At 44.3% G+C, this 27443-nt stretch overlaps 1 protein-coding gene across 1 annotated transcript; it reads left to right on the forward strand.

The window, feature by feature from the left end:
- The first annotated feature begins 29 nt into the window (after positions 1–29).
- Positions 30–27241, forward strand: ADAMTS8 (ADAM metallopeptidase with thrombospondin type 1 motif 8). Its single transcript, XM_027877566.1, has 9 exons — positions 30–1146; positions 10996–11235; positions 14027–14159; positions 16129–16296; positions 17536–17837; positions 19956–20139; positions 23616–23788; positions 23905–24080; positions 26046–27241. Exons 1-9 carry the CDS (start codon positions 373–375, stop codon positions 26611–26613), a joined length of 2718 nt encoding a protein of 905 aa, XP_027733367.1. The 5' UTR covers positions 30–372; the 3' UTR covers positions 26614–27241.
- Positions 27242–27443: the final 202 nt, after the last annotated feature.

The raw sequence follows: 27443 nt of genomic DNA on the forward strand, positions 1-27443 counted from the left end.
CCTGGCCCACAGAGGCAGCTGCTCCCGCTCAGCCGGCTCCCCAGCTCGCTGCTGCTCGGGGAGGCAAGATCTCCGCAAAGAGGGAAACGGGCTGAGCCACTGAGCCGCCGGAGGGAGCCCAGAGCCCAGTCTTTCTCTCTCCCTTTGCCCTTCGGCTTGGCCTCTCTCATTGTTCTCAGAGTCCCAGCCCTGGGCTGCCTGCCTCCCTTCGCATCCCCCACAACTGCCCCTTAATCTGAATTCACTGGGTTGACTGGGGTTCTTCTGAGGTGACAGATCTTTCAGGTCCGTCGTATAGCAGCTCCCAGCACCTGCCCAACTGCCCTGGCCGGGCTTCTCTCTTCCTGTGCCAGTCGCACCCCGAAGTCACCCATGCCCTCACCCTTCCCAGCCCTGCCCCGGGGCCCTGCCGCCTCCCCCTGGCCGTGGTCACCGCTGCTGCTGCCGTCACCGCTGCTGCTGCTGCTGCCGCTGCTGCTGTTCTCCAGCGCCCTGGCCCTGCCCAGTCCGGGGGAGGAGGCCCATGAGGTGGTGGTGCCCACGAGGTTGCTGGGCAGTGAAGGGGAGATTGCTCTCCACCTGTTTGCCTTCGGGAAGGCTTTCCTCCTGCGCCTGGCTCCCGACGCCAGCTTCCTGGCCCCAGAGTTCAAGATCGAGCACCTGGGCGGGGCGGGGGGGCCGGTCCGAGGCGAGGAGGGGCTGCGGAGCTGCTTTTACTCGGGCACAGTCAATGGGCAGCCCGAGTCGTTGGTGGCCGTCAGCCTGTGCGGAGGGTTGAGTGGCTCCTTCCTGCTGGACGGCGAAGAGTTCACAGTGCTGCCCCTGGGCCCGGCAGGAGCGGGGGACCCCCTTACCCAGCCACACCGACTGCTCCGCGGGGGGCTGGAGGAGCGTGCTAGCCTCCTGAGGCCGGGCTCCCCCGACGGAGGCCCTCTACCTCTGGGGCCCAAGCAAGAGACGCAGGAGGGAGACCCCCAGGAGGAAGAGGAAGAGGAGGAAGAGGAAGAAGCGGAAGGAGCCAGCGAGTCCCCGCCGCCCCTGGGGGCCACCAGCAGGACCAAGCGCTTTGTGTCAGAGGCTCGGTACGTGGAGACACTGCTGGTGGCAGACGCCTCGATGGCCCGTTTCTATGGATCGGACCTGAAGGTAAGAGCGCACTTTCCGTCCTTACCTTGCCTTTCCTCATTGCTTCAGCCTGCATCCCCAAACAACCTCACCTCTTTCCAGTCTTCCCTTAGGAAGAACTTTCTGCTTGCCTCTAGCTACTCCTTCACTTATTTTTAATCTTCTAGACACTTTTCTCTCTCCATCTCTCCTTTACTCAGGAAAAGTGTTAACTCTTTCTGTCTTCACTTTTCCACCTGGACCATAATCTCACTTCTTCATTAATTTCATCACTAGTTTTACTTACAAAGTTCCTGGGAAAATAGCTTTTCTTGTTCCTCATACCACTGATTCTGAAATCCTGGAAGCACCTGGCAAAGTTGCACACGTGGGTGAATTCCCCTCCTAGGTTCCTCTCAATATCTCCTCCCCGTGCAGATTAACTGGGAACGTCTTGGGAGGACATCCCTACTTCCTAATTTGTCCCAAAGAAACTAAAGGAACCCAAGGAAATGAAGATAGGGAGGAGTAAACAGCTATAGCTTCTCAACCTTAGAACTCAGATTGCATCAAAGAAAAGGGCATGGGGGAGGGGGGGAGGGAACCACTGGGAAGAGTAAGTGACCCAAATCCTCTATCTGCTCAGCGGAACTTGATGGGGGTGGAGGGGTGGTATAGAACATATTTGCCAACCTGGATCACAGCCCCAGCAAAACTGGGTTGTGCCCACAACCAACATGAGATGGGAGGAGAATGGGACTTCTGCCTGGGGACTGTGTGCCTGGCAGAGTGGGAAACTCCACTCTGGAAACTAGAGCTTCAGTGGAAAAGGGAGGGAAGAAGAATAGTTGGGTTTTAACCCTTTGGATGGTGTGTATGTGTCTGTGTGTGTTATAAATGTATGAGTGTAGTATGAGCCCATCTTTCTAAAGCCTTGTACTTTGTGTGTCCTTGCTGATCTCAGATCACAGACACAGCCACCTTCAAGTGGGGCACAGGAAGTAGCCCTAGAAGTAAGTAAATTGTACCCAAACCGCTTGTAGTCAAAATGGACAAAGCAGGACATATCTGTTTTCCCCAAGACTCATCACCTCCCCAAAGTATGGAGGACCCAAGTTGGTAAACAGGGTGCCAGAAACAGGGGGGAGCTATCCTCTCCCTGCTCCTAGGGAAAAATAGAACCAGGACCTGTGCCAGGAATGGAGAAACTGATCCCTTGGAACACTGAGCCTGGAGAAATCAGTTCCAAACCAAGGGCATCCACTGGCTGCCAATCAATCCAGACTCCCAGGAACCTCACTCTGTGCCCTTCAGAGTCAGCATGAAGTTAAGAGACCAAGGGTATTTACGACAGCCTAAAGGGAAGCAGCCGTGGGAAAGGAAATAGGCTTACCTTCCACTTCTTCACCCCACCTTCCCACTCCCTCTTGTCATTAAGAAATTCATTCAAGCCCGATTGTCATATGGAGTGTTAGGGGACAGGAGTTCTACTTGATACTTCTGATTACCACAAAAACCCTGGCTAAGCCTCAGCCACTCAAACCTGCTCTCTCCCTTGGTACTGGTTTCTCATAGAGCACAGGTAGGCAGCTCTACCTCACCCAGACAGTCTATCCACATGGGTTGGGTTTGGGTCTATGTTGCTTACATTTTCCACATTGGTCACGGAATCAGAGGCAGGTGCTGGCTTGCTCAGTCAACCTACCTCCTTCCTCTAATTCTCACAGAAAGAAGGCTCCAGAGAGTAGATACCAGAAATATGCTTAAGGGGACTGCTGCTTTCCCTCCCTCATTTTAGGTACTTCTACTCTGGGAGCCCTACCAGTAACAGAGCATAACAGATTCACTCTAAACTCATTTTCCCCACCCATCCCCAAGGCTAGTTTCTGGCTTATATATCAAAATGATAATGATAAAGAGAAGGGGGGAGGGAAAGTGGAGGAAGAAACCCTATGAAAAATGAGGGAGGAAACAGGAAAAGCAGATGTAATCTAGGGGTCTTTATAACCAAACTGAAGCTTCAAGGTCCTGTTTTTAACAAATACCTGTCATCACTGGGCATTACAGCTGGCCAGAGACAGACAAGCTTTGGTTTCTAGCCTATAAGTTCCAAATGCTTTCAAGCAACTGGATTGAGCTGAGATAGCCCTTGTTTTTCCTAGGCTGAAGAAAATTCATTTTGGCAATAAAATGGATGGGAAGTTTGAGTAAAGAAGAGGTGAAACTTAGTTCCTTTCCCATAGCCCCTTCTTCCTAGGCTAACATTAATGCCGTTGGATCCCTTATGTTCAAGCCTACAGCAAAAAGTCAAAAGAAGTCTATAGTGTCTGGCATATTAGCTATCTCTTACTGGCTATGCCTGCCAATAGCATTTAAGCTCTTTGTGATCATGGCTTGGGTGACCTAACGCTTTAGAGTCACACTCAGCACATCTGTATACAGACATTTTCTCTATCTCTGTCCCCACATCATATACAGGCACTTCTGGACACTCTCATCTGGGCACATATACCCAGTGGCATAGGGAAACTTACCAGAAAAAGCATTAAACTTTTCTCCTCTCTTTGGGTCAGTCTGTCCATTTCTGGGGCTGCTTCTGAAGTTAATCCTAAAAGGAAAAAAAAAACTTCTCAGCTGCACTAGCCCACAAGCCTCCACCTTGATCTCGTTATATCGCTGAGTATCTCCTCCTCTGCTGTCACCACTTTGGTGAAGCTGGGGGTGGGAGGGGAGAGAAGGGACTGAGGCACAGCTGTTCCCATGACCGCCCACTGGCCTCTTTCGTCTGACGTCCTCCCTGGCTGTGGAGATGCTACAGAACCAAGCTGATGATGTGCAGAACACAACAGACAAGCTGTGTTCTGCTCAATGCTTTTTCCCTCCTCTCCACCCCTCCCAGGGCACTCCTGGAAGAATAAATGAAAACACAGCTAGGAGAGCAGGACAAAGAAGAGAAGCAGATACAGCCCCGTGTAGCTTTGATCACAGGGTCACCCCCGGGCCCAAGATACCCCCTTTCCATATAAGCACTTTAAAAAATATAACATAGCATAATATATCTCTTCAAGCAGTTTCCCAAAGACTTCTTCCATTAATGAGAAGTTTAGTAGCAGAGCATGAAAGACACAGGACTATGAATTGGGAGACCTGAGTTCTAGCCTTAATCTTCCACTGTTTATTCCAATGTCCCTTTTTACTTCTGAGAGCCTCAGGAAGCCCGTGTCCCTGACCTAGGGGAAGTAGGCATCTCAATAAATAAAAAGGGGGGAGGGCAGGTTGTGTTGGCCCTCTACTTATCTGAATATGGTCTTCTCTCTTATGGGAACGGACAATTAAAGCTAACAATTCAAAAGGCCCATGTCCAGACTTTTACCTTCATGGGAAGCTCATATAAGCCACTGCTTTGCTCCTCTACCCTATCCTAAAAAGCAGTAACCCTCAAGGATGAGGGAGGGAGGGAGGAATTAAACTTGCCCTGGGTAGGTCTCACTGTCAGGCGCCTATGAAGTTTTCCAGAACCCATGCAATTGAGTTCACTTAATCCTTTGACAAAAGGGGCCCCCTGCCTCCCACCTCCTTATCTGATTTCAGAGTTAAGGGGCTCTAACAAAGGGGCTTTCTGAAAGGGAGGGGACCACCTCAGAAGATTCAATTAACTCTGGCTACATCCGGCTCCTGCTAATTGTAACCCCGGATGAAACTGGAGCAAGAAAGGACTGGGTGGCAGATGGATTGGTGCCCCCCAAGTCTTTCAGCATGGGAACCCCCTAGGTGAGGGTCCAGCTTATCATTGTATCTTCAGTAAGGCTGGTCTTCTGAATTCTCTTCTGTCCTTTTGGAGCCCTCAGGCATAGGGTTGGAAAACCTCTCCAAAGCAGACTGAGCTAATCTCTTGATGCCTAACCACCACAGGACTGTTTCTAAGGGCAGGTCACTAATGTCTCCTTTCCTCATCCTGCTTATCCTCTAGGGGGAAAAAAGTGCCAAAAGGCTACCCCACAAGCCCTGAGACTATATATATATATATATATATATATATATATATATAGTGTACACACATACACATACACACGTGTACATGTGTATTATATATATGTATATATAATATAAAACTGTATTTCAATATAACTGGTTCCTTTTGTAACCCTACATATTTTATTTTATACATCATTCTGAGAAGTAGTCCATAGACTACCAACGAGGACCATGACACAAAAAAGTTTGAGATCTCCTGCTTTAAATTGTAAGCTACATTCTGCCTACTTTTCTTTTCTACACCCTATCCTATACTGTCAGATATAGTTGTTCAAATCAACACAGTCAAAAGATAAGGGAACTTTCCCAAGGAAAGTGTCTAAATGCCCAGTATTCTGCTCTTTTCACCTCTACCCCACACACATCCCAAACATGCCTACAATTGTTGTCCCAATTATAATAATAGCTTACATTTCCATAGCACTCTAGAATTTACAAGGCCCCTTCCTTACAATAAGGCTGCAAGTTAAGCAGTACAAATACTATACCTATTTTACAGATGAAAAAAATGAGGCTTCTACAGGGGAAATAACTTTCCTAAGTTCCCACAGCTAAGGGGAAAAAAATGAAAATCAACCAACCACAAGAAAGAGGTCAGAAGATCTCTTCCTCTACAAATATTTGCCTATAATGGTTTGAAAGCAGCCCTGTCTTAAATGAAGGGATACAACTGCATAATAACTCACATTTATAGATTGTGTTTCCTCAAGGCAACCTGAGATAGTATAAACATTGTTGTCCCCATTTTACAAATAAGAAAACTGAGACTTAAATGATTTTCTAGCTATGTGGTCATGAGTAGCAGATCTGCTTCTGGACCCTAAACCCAAAATTCTTTTCCCTTTCATTGTGCCAAACAGAGTCATTGTTATAGATATAAATAGCAAGAGGAGACAGCTGTTGACCTCTGACAGGTACTGCTGCTTAGCAGAGGTGGCTGCCCTCTGTGGGTACTGATGGGACAGCTCATCAGTGAAGTAAGCCTATTTTAAAGGCACAAACCCATAGATGACTAGTTATTATTTTTTAAACGTTGCCATCTTGGATGGTTCAGGTAGAATTTCCACCAGAAAGTAGTGGACATGTGCCATGATCCATGCAGTAACTTGTATTTTTCCCTAGCACAGATGTGTGATATGGAAGGGAGAAGTAATATGTTTGAGAGTAATCTTCTGGTGTTTAATCTACTTCCTGCCTCAGACACTTACTAGCTTTGTGACACTGGGCAAGTTACTTAACCCATTTTTGCCTCAGTTTCCTCTGGGGATAATAACAGCACCCATCTCAGAGAATTGTCATGAGATGTCAAATGAGATGACATATATAAAGTGCTTTGCAAACCTTAAAGGGCTATATAAATGCTAGTTATTATTGTTATTAAAATAACCTGCTTTGGAGAGGTGGTTTCCCTTTGTGTTCTGGCTAAGGATATTTCAAGGGTCTGAAAACCTTTGAACTCATGAGGAAGGAAGGACGAGAGCAGTTCTTCCTGGACCTTCTCTTTTCTTTTCATCACTCTATTCTTTCTAAGCCCTCCTGCCACCCTACCCTTCAGAATTATTTCAGGTTCTAGGAGATCAGTCTCAGAGAAAGGAGGTGTCTGGGGCTGAAGCAAAAAAACATTTCTTCTTTGCGACCCATCTTAGGCCCATGGGGGAAATCCAGTAGGAAGAAGCAGGGTATCAAAGGATGCCATTCACCATTTACTTTTGGTTGTCTGTCGGCTCTCTTAGAAGATTTCCCATCTGATGCCTACAGGAATCAAAGGATAGGTTACGTCCAAGGTGGTCCACTAGAACATCAAGGTCGGGGGTGGGGAACCTGGGGCCTCGAGGCCACATGTGACCCTCTAGGTCCTCAAGTGTGGCCCTTTGACTAAATCCAAACTTCACAGAACAAACCCCTTTAATAAAAGGATTTGTCCTGTAAAACTTGAACTCAGTCAAAAGGCCGCATCCAAGGACCTAGAAGGCCACATGTGGCCTCAAGGCTGAAGGTTCCTCACCCCTGGTTAAGGTCATTCCCAGAGCCTGGGAACACCTAATGGAGAAGACCTATCTAGATGCCAAACCATTCCCTAAAGTGTCTCAAGGGACTAAAATCTTCTAATTCAGCCCATCAGAAGTACCTGTGACACCTATAACGCTGCCTGGTGGTGGGGTAGCATGAGATTTGGTCTGACTTCCTTTATGCTCTATGTCAGGAAAAAAAAACTGAAGAAGTGTCCACAAGTAGAATGGGTTGCCTGCCTTGGAAGGTAAGGCTCCCTCCCCCGCTCCCACTGAGGGTCTTCAAGGGATATAGAAGGACCATTTGTCTAAATATAGATATAGATATATATAGAAGGGATTCTTGGTCAGGTTCAGGTTGAGACTACATCGTGTCTAAAGTCTTTACAACTCTGAGAATCTGCAGTCAAGGATGCCACTTAGGGGTGAGGGTCAAGGTACAGAGCCTGACTCCCTAGAGTTTGTCCAGCCACTGATGCCTCATTCCACCCAGCCAAGCTCCCTCACCTCTTCTTCTCCACTTCCTGTGGACTCTTCTGAGGCCCAGACCAGCCCAGGGAGACAGGATCTTCTCTGTTCCTCAGCAGCACGTACTTATTCCGTAGGAAGGGTGAATATAAATAGATACCAGATGGTAGAACAAGTGAACTTGACCTTTTCCTTGGCCAGCCGCTGAGCCTACCTACAGAGGGTGGCTTTCTAAGTTGAGCATGGGCCCAGACCCAAAGAATTAGCAGGGAATCAAAGGTTCCCCTGCCTCTGGGTGCCTCTGCTATTGCCAGGTAAGCTACCTCAGTTTTCTGTGCCTTCTTAATTCTTCCTCCCAAAGGACTGTCTCCAAGAGGAAGTTTAAGTACCCATCAAAGCTAATAAAGAGCCAAGAGCTAAGGTGACAAGTGACGGAGAGGGAAAGGAGGTTCAGCAAAGAGAATTAAGCTTCTGTCTTTCCATTTTAATAGGTGTGGACAGATAATCTCTAGAAATCATGAGAAGGTAGCAAAGACCTCAAGACGTCATATTGTTATGAGTCAGTACATCATAGTGGAAAGCATCTCAAACTCAGAGCCAAACTTGTCCTCAAGTCCCAGCTCTGATACTAACTATCTTTACAACTATGAGCAAGTCAAGCTTTCAGAGCCTCAGTTTTCTTGCCTGTAAAATGGGAATGATAAAGTTGCCACTGATAGTATATAGAGGACTGGCCTTGGAGTCAGGATGACCTGGGTTCAAGTGCTACCACTGAAATACACTAGATACCTTGAGACTATTAATTGAAGAACAGTTGTAAATATACCCCAGTAGAGGGAGTTTCCTCACCAGGAGCTCCCATACTGATGAAATCACAGGTCTAAGAGAGGGGGAAAAAAAAACAACTTTATACTACTTACCTCATAGGGTTGTTCTGAGGAAAGTACTTTGTAAATCGCTATATAAATGTGAGTTTTTATTCCATAGTCCAATCTCCTACCTCAAGGTAAACTTGTAATTCTAAAGGCTTCCCTTGTGTTCAAATATCTTAAGGCTTTCATGGATATTAAGTTCTTCCCAGAGTCTACCCTCAGTCTTTCCTGTGCACCATTCCCTCCTGTTCTGTCCTCTGAAGAAGCCATGTGTATTTTCTTCAGGGTAGCTAGGTAGCACAGTAGATAGATAGAGCGTCAGGCCTGAAGTCAGGAAGACTTATCTTCCTGAGTTCAAATCTAACCTCAGACACTTACTAGCTGTCACCGTGGGCAAGTCACTTAATCCTGTTTGCCTTAGTTTCCTCATCTGTAAAATGAGCTGGAAAATGAAATGGTATGATATCATGAAGAGTCAGACACAACTGAAATAACTGGATGACAGATATTTTCTTCAAAGAAAACTGGTGTTTTACTTTCAGTCTTGTGTGTTTGGGGGATGGGGCGGGGGAAAGCAGAGACTACTCTTATTTCTTAAAGCCTTTAATACCATGTGCTCAACCACTGTGACTAGCACTAAACAATTGATATCTGCTACTTCCTTCATCCTTACAACTCCTATGAAAGTCATCATCACTACTTGACAGATGATAATAGCTAACACTTACATAGTGCTTACTTTATGCCAGGCCCTCTGCTAAGCGATTTACAATTATTATGTCATCTGATAGTTCCAACAACCCTGGGAAGTAGGTGCTATTATTAACCCCATTTTACAATTGAGGAATCTGAAACAAAGAGACGTTAGGTAACTTGACCAGAGTCACACAGCTATTAAGTGTCTGAGGCCAAATTTGAACTCAGGACTTTGGAAACAGATCCAGAAAAGAGCAATCATTTGGGAATAATCAGCTTCATAAACCTGTAAAGAAGTCCTAGGGAGCTGCTCTTGTTCTGTCAGACCCTCTGCCTCCCTTCTCCAGAAGACAAGTGCCTCTTTTTGTCCCTCTGAACACCGTCTAAAAAAAGGATCCGGTCTGAGAATGAGCCCCGGATAGCTACTGCCCTGAGCCCTTGGCCTAGGGTTGCATAATAATTGCCTTTTTTCTCATGAATCTGACTCCAAGAGCCAATGCCAAGTTCTAGCATTGCTGATAAGATATTTACATCAGCCTAAACATTGTTGGAGTGCTTGACATGCTAAGTAACCTCCCAACCCCATGTCTGCGAGGCTGTCCAAATGCCTGGCTCACGGCCCAAGAGGTGCATGGACAAATCCCATTCACAAATAATGGGATTCGTCTGAAATTCCCATGCATGGCTTCAGCCTGTGGAATGTCCCTTTCCGGATTTTCCTCTGCAGTCTTCACCACCCTCCCACCTACCTGACCGCAGAGGAGAAGGGAGATAGAATTACACGACCTGGAGGATGTGGGATGCTGTCCTGAGGACAGGGAGCCAGGGTCCTAGTTCCCTAGTCAGTTCTGGACTATCACTCTGCCCCTTCCCCTCTCCCTGTGCCAACTGGTCCAAGAGGGCCAGCTTGAAAAAGACCCTGAGAAAGGAAAAGACACTAGGGAATCTGGCTTGTTCTCAAACCCCTGGAATCTAGCGTGGAAGCAATTGGCAATTTGGGAATAGGACCGTGGCCAGACTATGATCTCTGTGCCTTCAACCTTCCCTGGGAGGAACTAAGAGCAGGTGTGATCCCGAGCTGTCTCATTAGACTCACTCATTTCTTTTAAGGCCTGAGTAGATCCTCAAAACTGTGTAGACAGAGGCTCCTGACACCAAGCCACCATGCAGGCAGTCTCCAATGTCAGTGGCTCAATGTTGCTCCCTCTTTCCTGAAAAGTACAGGTTACTCCATAGACCACCAGGCAAATTTCTTTTTGGCGGGTGGAGGAGCCCCTTCTTACCTTGGATATAGGATTAGTTGCTTTTTTCCAAGAAAACATCTTTGCCATGGGAAGGCATTAGAAGAGTTGACAAGTTTAGCTCCAAAGAAGGAAGAAATAAGAAATTCACCTCCTCTTATGCAGGAACATAGGTATGAAATACTACATAAAAGGTCAGACTTTTAGATGTATTTGGTTACTTTCTCTGAATTGGCTTTTTTTCCCTCTCTTTGTCACAAGGGATGAGTCTCTAGTTAGGGAAGGATGAAAGAAAAGAACAATCCAAATTTATTTTAAAAATAACTAGTCAAAGTAGTCTAGAGGAAGTATGTCCAAGTAGATAGAACACTGGACTTGGAGTCAGAAAGACCCAAGTTCAGATTCTGCATCAGACCTCGCTAGCTGTGTGACCCTGGACAATTCGCATCACCTCTGTCTGCCTCCATTTTCTCATTATAGCATGGGATTGTTTGACAATCAACTGCGTTCTTGGTTCCTCCTCACAGCATTTAACCTTTTATTTCTCCTGGTGTCTTTTCCTCCTGGCAGAATCACATTCTGACACTGATGTCAGTGGCGGCTCGGATCTACAAGCACCCCAGCCTGAAGAACTCCATCAACCTAGTCGTGGTCAAGGTGTTGGTGGTGGAAGATGAAAAGTGGGGGCCAGAAGTGTCAGACAACGGGGGACTCACCCTTCGCAATTTCTGCAGCTGGCAACAGCGTTTCAATCCCACCAGTGATCGCCACCCTGAACACTATGATACTGCCATTCTGCTCACCAGACAGGTCTGTGGTCCTGGCTTCAGGAAGCCCTGGGGCTCAAAAGAGAACAGGAGGAAAGCAGACAAAAGGGAGCCCCAGCAGGCCTACCTACAGGAGGGAAAGGTCTCCTGTCTGGTCCAGTCTGAAGGTCAAAAGTCTCATGAGTGGGAAGAGTCAGGGTAAACATCTTAGTGTAGGGTATTTGGAAAGGAAAGAGCCAATCTTATTTGGAGCTCCGTGACTGGCTGTCCACTCAAGTCCTCACTGGCAAAGGAGAGTAAATGGCAGCTTGTGGACTTTAAGTTAGTTATAAGAAAGAATTTCTGCTAGAGATGGTTGTTTAAACCCAGGAACTGGTAGGCGAGGGATCTTGTCTATAGCCTTATAAAATTAGGAGAGGTGCTATGTCAAATGTGGTTTTAATGCATTCTCCCCTAAAGGCAAATGAGGTTATTAAATAGCCTTTAGAGGTAAAAGTATGTTCTAGCCCACAGATGCTCTGAATTCAGATGGAAAAAAAAAATACTTCCAACTAAAGTAAAAGAGGAGAGAGATCTCAAGTGACAAGATTTCAGTTATCCAGACTTCTGCTGGAGCTGTCTCATTCTCTCTCCATCTCTGTCTCAATCTCTCCATCTCATTCTTTCTCTGTCATTCTCTCTGTTTCATTGTCTGATTGTCTCTTTCTGTCTCTTCTTTCCCATACCACCCCACCCCTGCAAAAAAAAAAAAAAAAGCAGGACAGCTAATAATTTCTTGGCTTACCTCAGTGATAATTTCACCCTTCAGAAGGGAGAGGGACCAAAAAAGGACTGAACCTGATTCATAGCAACAAAAAGGATCTGGCTGCTGAGGTAGAAATTGGGAGAATCTTACAAGAAAATGACCATTCCTTTTTGGCATTTGTGATACAGGAGAAGAAAATTGGTCACTGTCACACATGCTTTAGAAAGAGCAGATTTCAGAGGTTTCAGAGAAAGGATAGGTAGAATCCAATAATTTAAAAATCTACAGGAGAAATCAGCCCAAGAAAGGACAGAACAAAGTGGCTAATAAGGAGATGACATTCAAGATAAAGAATGAAATAGTAAGAGATCACCTATCTTCCCCAGATGAGTTTATGTTGCCAAGCCCGGGCAAATTACATCTTTGGTCACTGTACTGGTTGGATGCCCAAACCAAAAAAGTAGTGATTAATAGTTTGATGTCATCTTCAGAGTTTTCCAAGTAGAATGCCTTTATGCATCCATATTTGGCCCTATGCTATTTAATGTTTTTTGTCAATCACTTAGTAAAATACATTGATGGCATTTGCATGTGAGACAAATTCAGGATCCAAAATTAAAAATCTCAACCAGCTAGAGCATTGGGCCAGATCTAGGTTGAAATTCAATAGAAATCTTTTTTTTTGGAAGCACTTGGGGTTAAGTGACTTGCCCAGGCTCACATTCCCGAGAACAAATTTGAACTCATGTCCTCCTGACTCCAGGGCCTGTGCTCTATCCACAGCACCACCTCTCTGCCCCAAAATAAATTTAAAATTTTGGACTGAAAAGTGAACCACAAAGGTGAGAAGTAAGAAAGATGTGGGCTAGACAGCCATTCCTATGAACAAAGATTTAGGAGTTTCAGTGTCCTATAAGCTTCATGAGGTAATATGTGGTGTGGCAATCCAAAAAGCTGTATCAGTCTTCGGTACCATTAAGATAGCAATAGTGTCCAGGATAAGAGAGGTGATAGTTGTTTTCAATCATTTGAAGAGCCTCAATAACGAGACTGTGCAGGTCCAAACTAACAGCAATGAATGGAGGTTGCAAAGAAGCAGATTTAGACTTGACAGAAAGGCAAATTTCCTTACAATGAACGCTAACCAAAAACAGAATGGGTTGCCATGGGTGGTAGCAGTTTTTCCTTCACTGGATGTCTTCAAACTGAGGCTGACTGTCTACTTGTGGAGTATATTGGGAAGAGGAATTTTGTTCAAGTGTAGACCAGACTACACGATCGCTGATATACTTTCCCATTCAGCGGCTCTAGAAAGGGGTGCTGACCTCCATTTGTAGTCATTGCAATTAAAGTGATCAAGAAAACCAAGGATTTCACTTGTAAGAAAAAATTGAGTTTGCCTTTGTGCTGGCCCCCGGGGCTTCTTTAAGGAGGAGTAGAAATCTCTGGGTCATCTCTTACATCATCCAGAACTCCATCATCCTTCCACATCTTGATGACTGATGAATCCCTAAGGAAAAACAGCAGGAGTCTGAGTGTAACTTTTCTTTTTAAACTTTTTCTTTTTTAAGGCAACTGGGGTTAAGTGCCTTGCCCAGGGTCACACAGCTAGTAAGTGTCAAGTGTTTGTTCTGAGGCCTGATTTGAACTCAGGTCCTCCTGACTTCAGGGCCAATGCTCTATCCTCTGAGCCATCTAGCTGCCCCAGGAGTCTAACTGGGAAAATACACCAAGTAGGTTCTAATCCTGTCTCTCTCATTAACTGGCAAAGTACTTAATCTCTCTGAGCCTCAGTTTCCTCATCTGTAAAATGAGGAGCTTGAACTAAAAGACCTCTGAGGTGCCTCCTAACTCTAAATATCAGATTCTATCATAGGATTCAAGTAGCAGAAAACCTAGGAATAATAGGCTGCTGATAATACTCTTCAGTTCCATGAGAATGGCTTAGAAAATACAAATTGCTCTATAGGTCACTGTGCAAGTATTCTCTGGGTTAAAAGCCCTAAGTAGGAGAGTAAAGCGGCTAATATTCTTCTAGTTGCCCCTCTGTGAGACTGTCTTCCTTACAAACTGTCTTTCCTCCAAGTAGGATTTCTGTGGGCAACAGAGCTGTGACACCCTGGGTGTGGCCGACATTGGAACTATATGTGACCCGGACAAGAGCTGTTCTGTGATCGAGGATGAGGGACTCCAGGCTGCCTACACTCTGGCCCATGAATTAGGTGAGTTTTTCTTCCTGGTCTATCTGCTGTCTGCTGTCCCATGTACTGAGGAAATCACAGGCCTCCTGATTGGCCACAAGCAGACTGTTGTTATCAGAGAACTCGGAGCACATTTGCATGTGGCTCTAGGGTGGGCCTTGTTTGAATCAAGGGGATATGCTGAAGGTGTGCAGATCACTTGAAGGCCTCAGTCTAAAATAGAGGTTCTTAAACTTTTATGGTATCATGGAGCCCTTTGACACTTTGGTGAAGTTTTATGAACTCTTTCTGGGTCCTTTCCAGACATTTAAGAATGTTCTTAAATGCATAAAATAAAACACATAGGATTACAAAGGAAACCGAGGGGCAGCTAGGTGGCAAAGTGGCTAGAGTGCTGGGCCTAGAGTCAGGAAGACTCAGCTTCCTGAGTTCAAATCAGGCCTCAGACACTAGATGTGTGACCCTGGGCAAATCACTTAACCCTCTTTGCCTCAGTTTCCTCATCTGTGAAATAAACTGGAGAAAGAAATAGCAAACCACTCCAGTATCTGCCAAGAAAACCTAAATGGAGTAACAAATGACTGAACAATACCACAAAGGAAACCAATCAGATTTAAATACTGTTATAAGAAAAAAAAAAAATATATATATATATATATATACATACACACACATACATATGTGTGTGTGTATAAAGTTCACTGACTCCAGGTTAAGAACTCCTGGCCTAAGACCAAAAGACTAGTATGGACAAACACAAATGGATATGCATATAGCTAGAAAGGCAGTACATTCTAGTAGAAAGAGTCAGTGAAAAGGAAAAGACCTAGATTTGAATCCCAGCTCTGCCATTAACCAGTTGTATGACCTTAAGTGAATTATTTACCTCTCTATGCCTCAGTTTCCTCATCTGTAAAAGGAGGAAGTTGACTTAGATAATGCTTTTTTTTTTGGAGGTTTTGAGCCTCATTCAGGCTAGACTTCAGTGGACCCGCTGCTTATTGGCATGAAAGCTTTGACTTACTCTGTTTCTGACCTGAGCCAGTTTGCCTTTACCCAGGCAGCTTAGTGGCTCTCCACTCCCAGAAACTCACTAGATTGTTACTGGACTTTATGCAGATACCCAATTATACAGCAGCTCAAACAATTCCAGTAGCAGGTGTTATATGTGTGTGACATCTAGATAATTTCTAAGGTCCCTTCTAGCTTCAAAAAAAATTTTTTTTAAACTATAGATTCATAAAAATCAATCATCAAGCTCTTGGGATATAAATAAAAAGCAAAAATAGTCCCTGATCTCAAGGAGCTTACATTCTAATGAGGAAGACAACATGTACATAAATGGGTATGTACAAGACACATACCAAGTATGTGTGTAACCAAATAAGTGAAATTTTTAACATTACATACAAGTAAAGCCATAAGGGTTTTTTTTCAGGGTGATGAATAAAGAGGTGTATTTTTAAGACAGAGTGAAGTGAGTTGAAGTGGGAAATCAATGCTTCTCTTCTAAGTAATCCCAGAAGGCATACTGAAGCAGGTAGCATCTCAAGATCCACTATGAATCTGGGTTGGGAAAAACATTCTAGGGCTACGATGCTGCCAGAAAATATTGTTGAGACAGGATAAGAAAGGGATGAACTTGATCATGAGACAGCTTTTACTTGTGATAATAATAAGTCAGTCAGTTAGCTATTCAAGAAGCATTTATGAAACACCATGTTCAAGGCACTATGCTAAGCCCTGGGGATACAAAGAAAGGCATAAAACAGTCTCTGCCCTCAAGGAGCTCACAGTCTAATGCAGTAAGAACTTTAGTTGTAAAACTGATGAACAAACTGAGCTGAGTCCCCCTGAAAGGTTTGCACTAAGGTGCACTAAGGGGGAGTACCCTAAGGTCAGGCGGGATGGTGTGTGCAGATTGGAGACAGGAAAGGGATGGAGATTGGGAGACTGGCATGTTAATAATACAATGTGTCTTTTTCCTTAGGACATGTCCTTAGCATGCCTCATGATGACTCCAAAACCTGTGAGCGACTGTTTGGGCCTATGGGCAAGCACCACATGATGGCTCCTCTCTTTGTCCACCTGAACAAGACAGTGCCCTGGTCTCCTTGCAGTGCCAAATATATCACAGAGTTCCTGGATGGAGGACATGGTAGGCATCACTTAGACTACCTCTCTTTTCTTCTGAGCTAACAACACTTAGAATTTGCCCCATAGGAGAAAGCCTTCTACCTGAATCTTCCCTGGAATCAGAGAATCATATAATTTTGGAATTGGAAGGGATTTTAGAGATCTGAATCAAATTTTGCTTCCCTCCACACCTCCCCAGGGCTACTACTGGTCTACTGCCCAGTTACCCTTATCTCCTAGCAATCCAAACTCCAAGGCTAATGTACCAGTTACAGGGTTGGGAGAAATGAGTCCAGAAAAGCTCCCTGAGGAAGGTGAGTGTTTAGCAGAGTTTGAAGGACAGTGCTAAGAGTAGCCCAAACTGTGGCAATAGCCTATGTAATGAATGAAACAATGGGAGTGCAAAATAGGGAAAATTATGGATTCAGGGAGGAGGCTCATGTAATTGAGGGAAGAATTCCAACAGGTAAATAGGGATAGGACATAAATAACCCTTGATTCTCTATCCTAGTAGAGGGGAGCAATGACACTACTTCCTAATAATCCAAATGTCATATTTCTTTACCTATGGGATATCTGACTTATTTTTTCCCAGCAGATTATATTTGTTTTTTTTTACGATGATTAATATTCCTCTACACAAGTCCTACTCCAATCCCAATTATGGCAAGAAGGTGATGCTAAGTTCTCCAAGGTTACATGCAGTGAAAGATAAACCCTAGAAAGAGTCTCCCAAGCTGGAAGGGCAAAATGTCTGTCATATGAGCATCAGGCCAATTTCAAAGAAGTTGAAGGTTGGCCCAGATCACCAGAAGGCTGGCCACTAGAAGATGGGTTTGAGGATTTGTTGTGTTAGGTTTGGTTTTTGGGTCCCTCAAGAACACCTTTTGTTAAATAAAGTATTAAAGGGTTCGAGATCAGCATCAGTGGAAAAAAACCTTGCCTTTTGAAATTTAAAGAAGATTAAATATTAACATTACCTTTCATTATCTAGGTTTACAATGACTAGTTGGGAGGGCCTAGGGACTGGGGGAGGCAGGGAAATGACTGAGAATTGTGCTGAAAGTGAAACAAGAAAGACAACTCAAAATATGACTTCGCTGCTGATCCAAAAAAGTAGATGATCAAGAATTGGCATTAATTCAACTGTAGAGGAAGAGGAATACATTATCAGTAATAAAGAGGCCAGGAAGCCCATAGTTAGGAATTTGAATTTGACACAGAGAATTATTAAAGGCTTATTCCTTTCTCTTCCAACTAGGTCATTGCCTACTAGATGCCCCAACTGCGGCTATCCCCCTGCCTTCCAGCCTCCCAGGCCGTGAGGCCCTCTATAAGCTGGACGGGCAATGCCAGCAGATCTTTGGACCGGGCTTCCGCCACTGTCCCAACACCTCAGCCCAGGACATCTGTGCCCAGCTCTGGTGCCGTACAGACGCTGCTGAACCACTCTGCCACACCAAGAATGGCAGCCTGCCCTGGGCTGATGGAACACCCTGCAGAGATGGCCATCTATGTTGGGATGGTAGCTGTCTGCCTGAAGAGGAAGTGATGAAGCCAAAGGTGAGTGATGAGGCTACTCGGGATCACATTAGTAAAAAAAGGTGGGCCTCCAGATGTTTCTAGCAAATCATAACCCACATTCATACAGCATGATAGGATTTATAAAGGGTGAGATAGGTATTACAAATATTCTTATCCCCATTTTTCAGATGACAAAAACCAAGGTTCAGAGAAGAAGGTCTGATTGTTGTTGTTCAGTTGTTTCAATCATGTCTAACTCTTTATGACACCATTTGAGGTTTTCTTGGCATGGTTTGCCATTTCCTTCCCCAGCTCATTTTACAGATAAGGAAACTGAGGCAAACAGGGTTAAGTGACTTGCCGAGGGTCACACAGCTAGTAAGTGTCTGAGGCCAGGTTTGAACTCAGGAAGATGAGTCTTCCTGACTTTAGGCCCCACATTCAATCCACTGCCCCACCTAGCTACCCCTGAGGTCTAAAAATAATAGCTAAAATTTATATAGCACTTTAAGATTTGCAAAGTATTTTGCATATGTAACAATTCTGTGAGGTAGGTTCTATTATGATCCTCATCTTTACAGATAAGGAAACAGAGGCTAAGTGATTTGCTCAGAGTCATACAGCTTATTTCTGATTTGACCTTCAGGTCTTCCTGGGTCTGAGTCCTCTGTTTCAGTCACCTAGCTGCCTCTAAGAGAAGTCTAGGGACTTGCTCATGCTCATCAAGTTAGTAAGTAAAAGAGGCAGGCTGGACTTGAATCCAGCTCTTGTACTTCTAAGACCAACCTCTTTCCATTATACCACACTCCTTCCATCACCCTCCAGCATATGATAACACATACATAATACTAAGCTGATCACACAGAGGTGATCCCTACCCCCTAACCGCTTTCAGTTTAAGACAGGCATCCTGCAGTTAGAACAGAAGCATTAAATCTAGATACAAGTGGCTGTTATTTTCATCATCAGGGAAGTTACATAACTGAAGTAGAAAGAAAGGAGAATAGGGCCATGTAAAGAAGAAGAAAGACTTTCTAGACCTTCTCTGAGGGATTTGAGAAAGCAGGTCCCCAGGATTACACATACTTGAAGTATACGTTTTCCCCAGCACAAATGAGGTTTTTCATTTCTTTGTTCCTTGCAAAGTTTTTTCTACCTTAGGATGATGAGGTTTCTTACATTTGGAAGGTAGCTGTGATGTAAGAGAAAAAGAAAAAAACAAAACAAAAACATTGGAATCAAACCCAGGAGCTATTCCTAGCTATGTGATCTTAGGCAAGCCAGTAAACTCCTAGATCTTCATTTTCCTCATCTGCAAAATGAGGATGATAATGCCTCTACTACCTATTTTATGGGGCTGTTGTAAAGAATTCAGTGAGAATTCAGTGAGAATACAGGGTGGTCCAAAGGTCTAATAGCTTCAGACTGCAAGAAAACTTTTGGGCCACCCAGTATATAAAAAATCTGGAAACCTCAAAGCACTATACAAATGTCTGGTGTGATTATTCCTTTTCATTCTGAGCCCTTTTTGGAGTTCACTGGGTTGGTCCCTTTCATCATTCAGCACTCAGTTAGTTTTACATCCTGCTTCTACACACTGATCTAATAGGAGTAGTCTAGGAAAATCCAGAAGGGTGCAGCTCTCCAGAGTGTCTTATGCTCCACACTTTACCAGCCTATTTAGTCAGGCCATTTCATATAATTTCCTAAGCCTACATTTCCTCTCCACTTTGGATACTTATCTACTTCATTGCCCCCACCAATCCCAGAGACATTCTCTTGCAAAACTCTTGTGAGGGTTGAACTCTTCTACCCTAAAAGAATCCCTGGAAATTCTGACCAGTGGCTTGGCCTTATAGATATTGGTTTAACTTGCCACGTAGGAACTCTACGCTACCAGCCTCCAACAGTTAGAGGCCATATTGTATTAAGACTAGTCCTTTTAGATAGAGGTCAGTGACTCAATTGAAAGCATTCCTCCCTTTAACACCTCCTAGAATATCCGTCAGGGTGACCTTTCCACTAGAGATGGTAGCTTAGATATAAGATTTCCCAAGTAACTAGGCTGAGACTCAGGAAACCTCATGCCCACACTAGTGCAGAGAATTCAAGCCTCTTGCCTCTGCACCAGACTCATTAAGGTTTCCTGTGTTGCAGCCTGTCGTGGATGGAGGCTGGGCCCCATGGGGACCTTGGGGAGAGTGTTCCCGAACGTGTGGAGGAGGAGTCCAGTTCTCCTACCGAGATTGCAAGGATCCTGAGCCGAGAAATGGAGGCCGGTACTGCATGGGCCAGAGAGCCAAATATCGGTCCTGTCACACTGAGGAATGTCCACCTGATGGTAATTGGCTGTTTACAGGCAATGCTCGTAACAGGTTCTTCTGCTGATGCTACATAGCACCAGGAACACAATGGGGGCAGGTCTCCAGGAATGGAGGTCTAAGCCTGAGATGAAAGGATTCTTTGTGCTGGCATCAGCGGATACAAGAAGGCACCAAGTATGGAAACAAGCTTCAGGAAACTAGGGAAACCCAATTTTTTGGGACCAGACATTGCCCTGAAAAAATCTTACAAAGGGCTGAGGGGGAGAGGACGTAGGGCGTTGAAAAGCTGTCCAGACAACAAGGTCACTCCAAACCCCAGCTGTTCTTATGGAGTGACTAGGATAGTAACCCATCTTGTGGCTGCCAAACCCCCGCTATATGTTTGGAAAGACTTTCCACAGAGGGTTTAGAGCCAAAGCCTCAATGTCTAAACAGCCAACACTCAGTCCAGGGCAGAGGGAGGATTTCTGAGTCTGTCACTCACATTCTTTCTGAGAATAGTTGACCATCTTCCCTTGAGTCCATAGCATGGACCTGATTGAGCCTTCCAGTGAAGAGATGACAATTCTACCTCTCCTGGCCACATTCCTACCCTTGGTACCTACTAGAAAAAAAAGCACAGAAGTGTACTTGAATGGGGGAATAGTACTAAAGGACAATAGCATGAGGAAGAGGGGAGACGGAGGGGAAAGAGAGAGAAAATCAGTCCTTTTCCCCATAGTCACCCCACATTCACCTCCCTCTTGATTTCCTAGAAATATTACCAGACATGAGAAGATAGACAGAACTTTAGGAGTGATTTACCTGAGTACAAAGGGTAAAAAGGGTCTGCCTCCAGAGGCAATCAGTCATCCGCTACTGCATTGTTTTGCATTTTTCTAAGAAGGAGGAGGGTTTGTCAGTGACTTTTACTCTTAGAAACCGTGGCCAGTGGTCTGGCATTGTGGAAATTTGCCTGACCTAGTATGTGGAATGTGTCCAATGCTATATAGGAAAAAAATACATAGAGTGGGAAGTAGCCTGAGGAGCAGGTCTGATGAATAATTCTGTTGCCATCTCAATCAGCAGGTATTTATTGAGCATATATGACGTGCCTGTTACTATGCTAGGTATTATGGGGGATAGAGAAGAAATACAGGACATGCTCCCTGCCTTTCTCTAGTAAGAGAAATAAGACACAACACACATGATGAATAAGGAATTAACAAAGTGTATGGTACAGATTCTAAGGGCAGTTAGTGTTCAGGGAAAGACCATCATGCAGGCAGGAACAATGGACTCTTTGTGAAGGAAGCCATCTTTTCCATGATGCCCCCAGTCAGTAAAGATACCTCCCCACCTCAGACCTGACATAGCACTTATTTTGTACCCCTGTCAAACCATTATCCCTTATCATTTTATAGTATGTGGACTCATTTGTATTATGTTCCCTCATTCCATGACTAAGGAATTTTTGTTAGACTTTTAACCCCATAATACACAAGACTGTGAGTCCATCAGTCAGCAAGCATTTATTAAGCACTTACTATGAACTTCATAAGGACAAGCACCATGTAATGTTTAATCTTTTTGTCTCCCTCAGTTCCTACCATTGTGTTCTGCACAATGGACTTGAGATGAGCCTAGACAAATAGGTACCATTTTGACAGGTAGAAAGGTGAGGAGAGATATTCCATGTGAGAGAGACTGGCATGGGAGTTGGCATGGGAATGAGCATGGAATATGTTAAAGACTTGGTGTCAACTCTAGCAGAGGAGAGTGTGGTTTGGAGTCTCAAGGCTCTATTATAGAGGGTTTTTTATAACAAGGACTTTGGAAATGAGGTGGAAGACAATAAGGGGTTACTGTCCTTATCAAGCTGGGAATGACATAATGAAAGCAGTATTTTAGGAAGATCAATCAGGCAATCATATACAAGATGGATTGAAGGACAGACTGGAGGTTGGAAGGGTCAGCTAGGAGACTGTTACAATTATTCAGGTATATGGTGATAAGGGCCTATACTTAGGCAGTGGAAAAGAGGCAAATTCAAGATATGTGATAAGTCTAGATGACCTTTTATTTTTGGTGAGGAGGGAGAAGGTCCACCTCTGTGACTTCATCTGCATGAGGAATTCCTGGTGCTGAAAATTTCTCCATCAAGTCATCTGTGGCTGGTAGTCTTAGAGGGTTGCCTGGGGGACTGAAAATGAATTTCCTACAGTGATATTTGTACATGTGTCAGAGACAGAACTTATACTCAGTTGTTCCTGCTTCAAAAGCCAACTCCCATTATGCCATACTGTTTCTGAAACAGATGGAATGAGAGGGATAAATGAGAGAAAAAAGGCAAAGATAGCTCAAGATTTTCAGCCTTGGAAACTGGATATATAGTAGTACCATGAATAGAAATGGGGACTTTGGGAAGGGGAGCATGTTAGTTTTGGATATGTTGAGTTGGAGGTCCTAAGATCATTGATTTATACCTGGAAGGAAGTTATGAGGCCATCTGGTCCAACTCCTCAGTTTTACAGTTGAGGAAACTGAGATCCAGGGAAGATAAATGATTTTCTCAAGATCACAAAGATAGGGTCAGAGGTGGAATTTGAACTCAGATCTTTTGCTCGAGGTGCCAGTCCTCTTTCCATTGTACCAGCACCATCATATAGAATGTTAGAACTGGAAAGAATCTTAGAAGTCATCCAGTACAATGCCCTTATTTAATAGAAGCAAAGAAATCATTTATTCAGAACCACAGAAATAGGTCTATGATCTAAGTATCTTGAATCCAGAGTCTAGTATACATTCCAAATGGAGATGTCCTATATACAGTTGGAAATATTGGAGTTGCAGAAGAGGTCGGGACTAAAGATACAGTTTGAGGAATTGTTGGCATAGAGGTGCTATTTGGAGCCATGAGAATAGATTAGGAAACTAAGAGAGTGACTGTATAGAGGACAGAAACTAAAGCTATCTTCTGTTCTGGGAGAAGCTCCTTGATTTCTGGTATACTCTCAGATTTATCAAATGATTTCCTATTCCTTAAGTAACACCACAAATTTAGAGTTAAAATGAACCTTACAATCCAACTGGTGCAAAGTACCTTCCCTCCATTTTACAGATGCAAAAATTGAGTCCCAGAAAAGTTGACTTGACCAAGATCACACAGGTCATAAGAGGTCATGAGAGGTGGGATTTGAACCTTGTAACTTATTCATCTGTAAAATGGAAATAATGAAGATCTTCCCAAAGCTGTTAATAAATAAGAATGTGTTGAGTGATTTTGCAACTCAGTCCTGAATATGATGGCGGTCAGGGTTTCTCTCTTTTAATTTTCAGAATCATAGAATTATAGAGATGGAAGAGGTCTTCTAGTCTGTCCTCTACCCAAAGTGTGAATCCCAGTTGTAGTATCCCAAGTGGCCATATAACCTCAAAGTTTTTTGTCCTCCCTAAAAGTTCCCAGAATTCCACATCCTCTTCAGCACCCAAACCCCTTACTCTTGCTTTTTAGGAAAGAGTTTCAGAGAGCAGCAATGTGAGAAGTACAATGCCTACAACTTTACTGACGATGATGGGAATCTCCTTCAGTGGGTCCCCAAGTATGCAGGGGTGTCTCCCCGGGACCGTTGCAAGCTGTTCTGCAGAGCTCGAGGAAGGAGTGAATTCAAAGTATTCGAAACCAAAGTAAGAATCCTCAGATTCAGAATTCAGAAGGAAAGTGAACTCACCTCCCCATGCTTAAGTTGGCCTCCCTTGGACTTAGCACGAATTCTGCTTTTCTTTGCTTCTCCCCATTACAGGTGATAGATGGAACTCTGTGTGGGCCAGAGACTCTATCCATCTGTGTCCATGGCCAATGTGTCAAGGCTGGCTGCGATCATGTGGTGGACTCCCCTAGGAAACTGGACAAATGTGGCGTGTGTGGGGGCAGTGGCTCTTCATGCAGGAAGATCTCAGGCTCACTCAACCACTCCAAGTGAGTCTCTCCAAACTCTTATGCCTAGGATTGGTGGCCAGGTGGGGAAATTAGGACATAGGCAGGACTGGACTCCCTCTGAAATACATTTCCCTAGAATGACCCAAATGTCCTTTGTCTTTCCTTTTTGTATTCTAAGTAGGAGAGAACAGCAATTGCCTGAACCCCTGGATGCTCTCCCTAGTGGCCTAGCAATATGAGGACTTTTCCAAGTATTCTTTCAGAAGGTGGTCCCATCTTTGGCATGGGGAGTCCTACTCTTTCTGCTTGCAGCCCTTAGTTTCATCAAAACACAAAAGACATCTCCTTTTGGTCCTCTTCTAAGAACTCTAAGCACTTTACTCACGTATAAGAATACCTCACATTTGTATAATACTTGATACAATGCTTGTGTGTTCATTTCTATAGTCTCATTTGACTCTCAAAATAATTTCGTGAGGTAAGTATGATGCTCATTTTTCAGACAAGGAAAATAAAACAAAGGGAGACTAAGTGACTCACCCAAGATCAACTTGCTAGTTAATGACAGAGCCAGGACTAGAACACAACTCTCTTGGTAGGTCCCAGGTCCATTTTTCTTTCCATTTTGCATTTTGAGGAGTCAAAAACCATCACTGTACCAGGGAGCCTCATACCAGGAATGCTGGTCCTCAATATTTGAGATGTATGTCATACCTTCCACATGCCATACTGACCCAGAGCTTGTTAAGATAATCAGTAGAAAATTTGGAACTCAAAATTTTTTTTAAATTGTTAAAAATTGTCTTTACATGTAATTGGGAAAAATAAAACCACTTGAAAAAAGAAAATCAGTAGACATGGGCAATTTGGTGCCACACAAACATTTCTTTCATTGTCTTCGAGAAACATTTGAAGATACCCTGCTTAGCAAATTTACACTTGCTCCCACTCCATCCCATCCTGTTCTCCCATTTCACTACACTAAGAGAACACAATCTGCCTAAGACAAACATGCTGAAGAGTTTCCTCCTATTTCTAAGCCCAAAGGAAATAGAAAGCTAAAGCAAAGGATTTTTTGCTTTCTCTGGCAATGACTTTAAATCCTTCTGTATGATTTTGTTTTAGTCCTTAATCATTTGGACCAAAGGATCACAGGGCCCTAGATGAAGCAATCCATCTTGCTCCCATCCCAACATCCCTCCCCAGGCTAGAAAGACAGAGAATTGGAATAGTTCTCATCCTCCTTTCTCCATTCTTCCCCAGAGGAAGAAAGGAGGAGAGAGGTAATAAAGGTTCAACCCTAATCCAACCAACCTCAAGTTCTACACCTCAACATTTTTTCCACCTTTTCTCAGAGGGTTATCATGACACCCAAGAAACCTCCTGACATGCTAGCCAAGCCTCCTCATAAGAAAGTTTTATCTCACTAGTTCCTGTCCTGGAACAATATTAACCAAGTGGACACTATCCCAATTCTAGTAGCAGATTAATACAGAGGTGGAATGAGATTTCCATCTTCACAGGGTTCTGGAATGGTTCTCTGGAACTGATGTTTCCATGTGGGTTTGAGCTCTATGTGCTGAGGTGGCCAAACAAAGTTTAATACCAGTGCACTGAACTGGATTTGAGAGCTCATTTAAACTGAGAGGTGGTAGGTTTGGCAACACCAGGATGCCTCTCAAAGTTCTCTGGGCTTGCTCTCCTACTCTCTGGGCTATCTAGAGATAGACATATCTAAAATTTCAACCCAATAATTTGGAACATAATTGCCAGATTAAGCAAAAAAACTTCAAAAACTGAATGCCAAGTATTCCTTCAGCCCCCAGAGTTGATTTCTTAAGGACTTTTTGAGCCATTTCTAAATGCCTTGCTTTCTTCACTCATCTCCAACCTTGTCTGAGAGAAAATGTTTTTTCCAGCAGTCACAAGCATTCTAATTCCTGGGCCACAATCACAGCCTGGATTCTCTGGCCACTACCCTTAAGTGTCTCTCTCTCCCTGTAGGTACGGATACAATGACATAGTCACCATTCCAGCTGGGGCCACCAACATTGATGTGAAACAGCGAAGCCACGGGGGAATTCGGAATGACGGCAACTACCTGGCCTTGAAGACTGCCAATGGGCGGTACCTGCTCAATGGAGACTTGGCCATCTCAGCCATGGAACAGGACATCCTCCTAAAGGGGACCATCCTTAAGTACAGTGGCTCTATTGCTACCCTGGAACGGCTCCAGAGCTTCAGACCACTGCCAGAACCCTTGACTGTCCAGCTACTGACTGTTTCCAGTGAGGTCTTTCCCCCAAAAGTCAAGTACACCTTCTTTATTCCCAAGAATGTGGTCTTCAAACCAAAAGGAAAGGAGAAGACAACCACCAACGTCATCCAGCCCCTGCTAAATGTGCAGTGGGTCCTGGGGGACTGGACTGAATGCTCCAGCACCTGTGGGTCTGGCTGGCAGAGGCGGACAGTGGAGTGCAGGGACCCCTCTGGCCAAGCCTCATCTACCTGCAACAAGGCTCTGAAGCCAGAGGACACCAAGCCCTGTGGGAACCGACCCTGCCCTCTGTGACCCAGTAAAGGTCTATGGTCCTCGTGCTCATGGACATGGTACTGGGGAATGGACAAAGGCAGCCACCTATGATGACAACATTAGTTGGGGCAATGCATCCCACCCTGGCCTCCTATTGCCACAGCCCCCTGGGGACTACAAAAATGAAAAGGGGGAGGAGGGAAAAGGCACAGATCATAAAGGCTGTTGAGTGGACCTTGCTTGGGTTCAAATAGAGGGTATAGGTTTAAAGGCAAAAATGCACTTACTGACCTAAGTATAGACTTGGTGTCAACCTGTTTTCAAAGGACTATATCAGACTAAAAATTTTCAAGGAGGAAGAACAAATTGCTATCTGTTTGGTTTCCCCAATAGATAATCTACCTCAAAGGGGGAAAAGAAATAGTGGAAAGGGAAGGGAAAGAAAAGCTCTTTCAGAATAAGGGACATTAAATATGTCTCTCGAGCTGTCTTTAAAAAGATGACAATGATATCCTCAGTATTAAACTCCATTGCCTGAAAGACTACAAGTAATAAGGGAGAGTGGGTGGCCAGATGTTCTCAAAACATCTGCCTGAAAGAGAGAGATCCTTTTCAAGTATTTATGCAAATGTGTGTTGGACTAAAGTGTGATCTTGTACTAATGTAATGAGCTTGACCTGGTTGATTATTTCCTTGGAAGGGGTGAGGGAAGTAGAGCCCATGGATGGGGCTGCCAGTCCAGGAAAGAGGCTGGCTCCATTGGAGCACACACAGAGAGAAGCCAGCCAGCATCTTTGGACAAATCCCCTCCCCTCCATGGGCCTTAGTTTCCTCATTTATAAAAGAAAGGGGTTGGAAGAGATACTTTC

This window comes from Vombatus ursinus, unplaced genomic scaffold (assembly GCF_900497805.2).
Source record: "Vombatus ursinus unplaced genomic scaffold, bare-nosed wombat genome assembly UNPS02014813.1, whole genome shotgun sequence".
NCBI classification, from domain to species: domain Eukaryota; kingdom Metazoa; phylum Chordata; class Mammalia; order Diprotodontia; family Vombatidae; genus Vombatus; species Vombatus ursinus.

What these genes read in the sequence shown, in the direction of transcription:
- ADAMTS8 (XM_027877566.1), top strand. Translation starts at nt 373, where the DNA reads ATGCCCTCACCCTTCCCAGCCCTGCCCCGGGGCCCTGCCGCCTCCCCC. An exon ending in CACTCTGGCCCATGAATTAG is followed by an intron (nt 14,160 to 16,128) that starts GTGAGTTTTTCT and finishes CTTTTTCCTTAG; the next exon opens with GACATGTCCTTAGCATGCCT. An exon ending in GTTCCTGGATGGAGGACATG is followed by an intron (nt 16,297 to 17,535) that starts GTAGGCATCACT and finishes TCTTCCAACTAG; the next exon opens with GTCATTGCCTACTAGATGCC.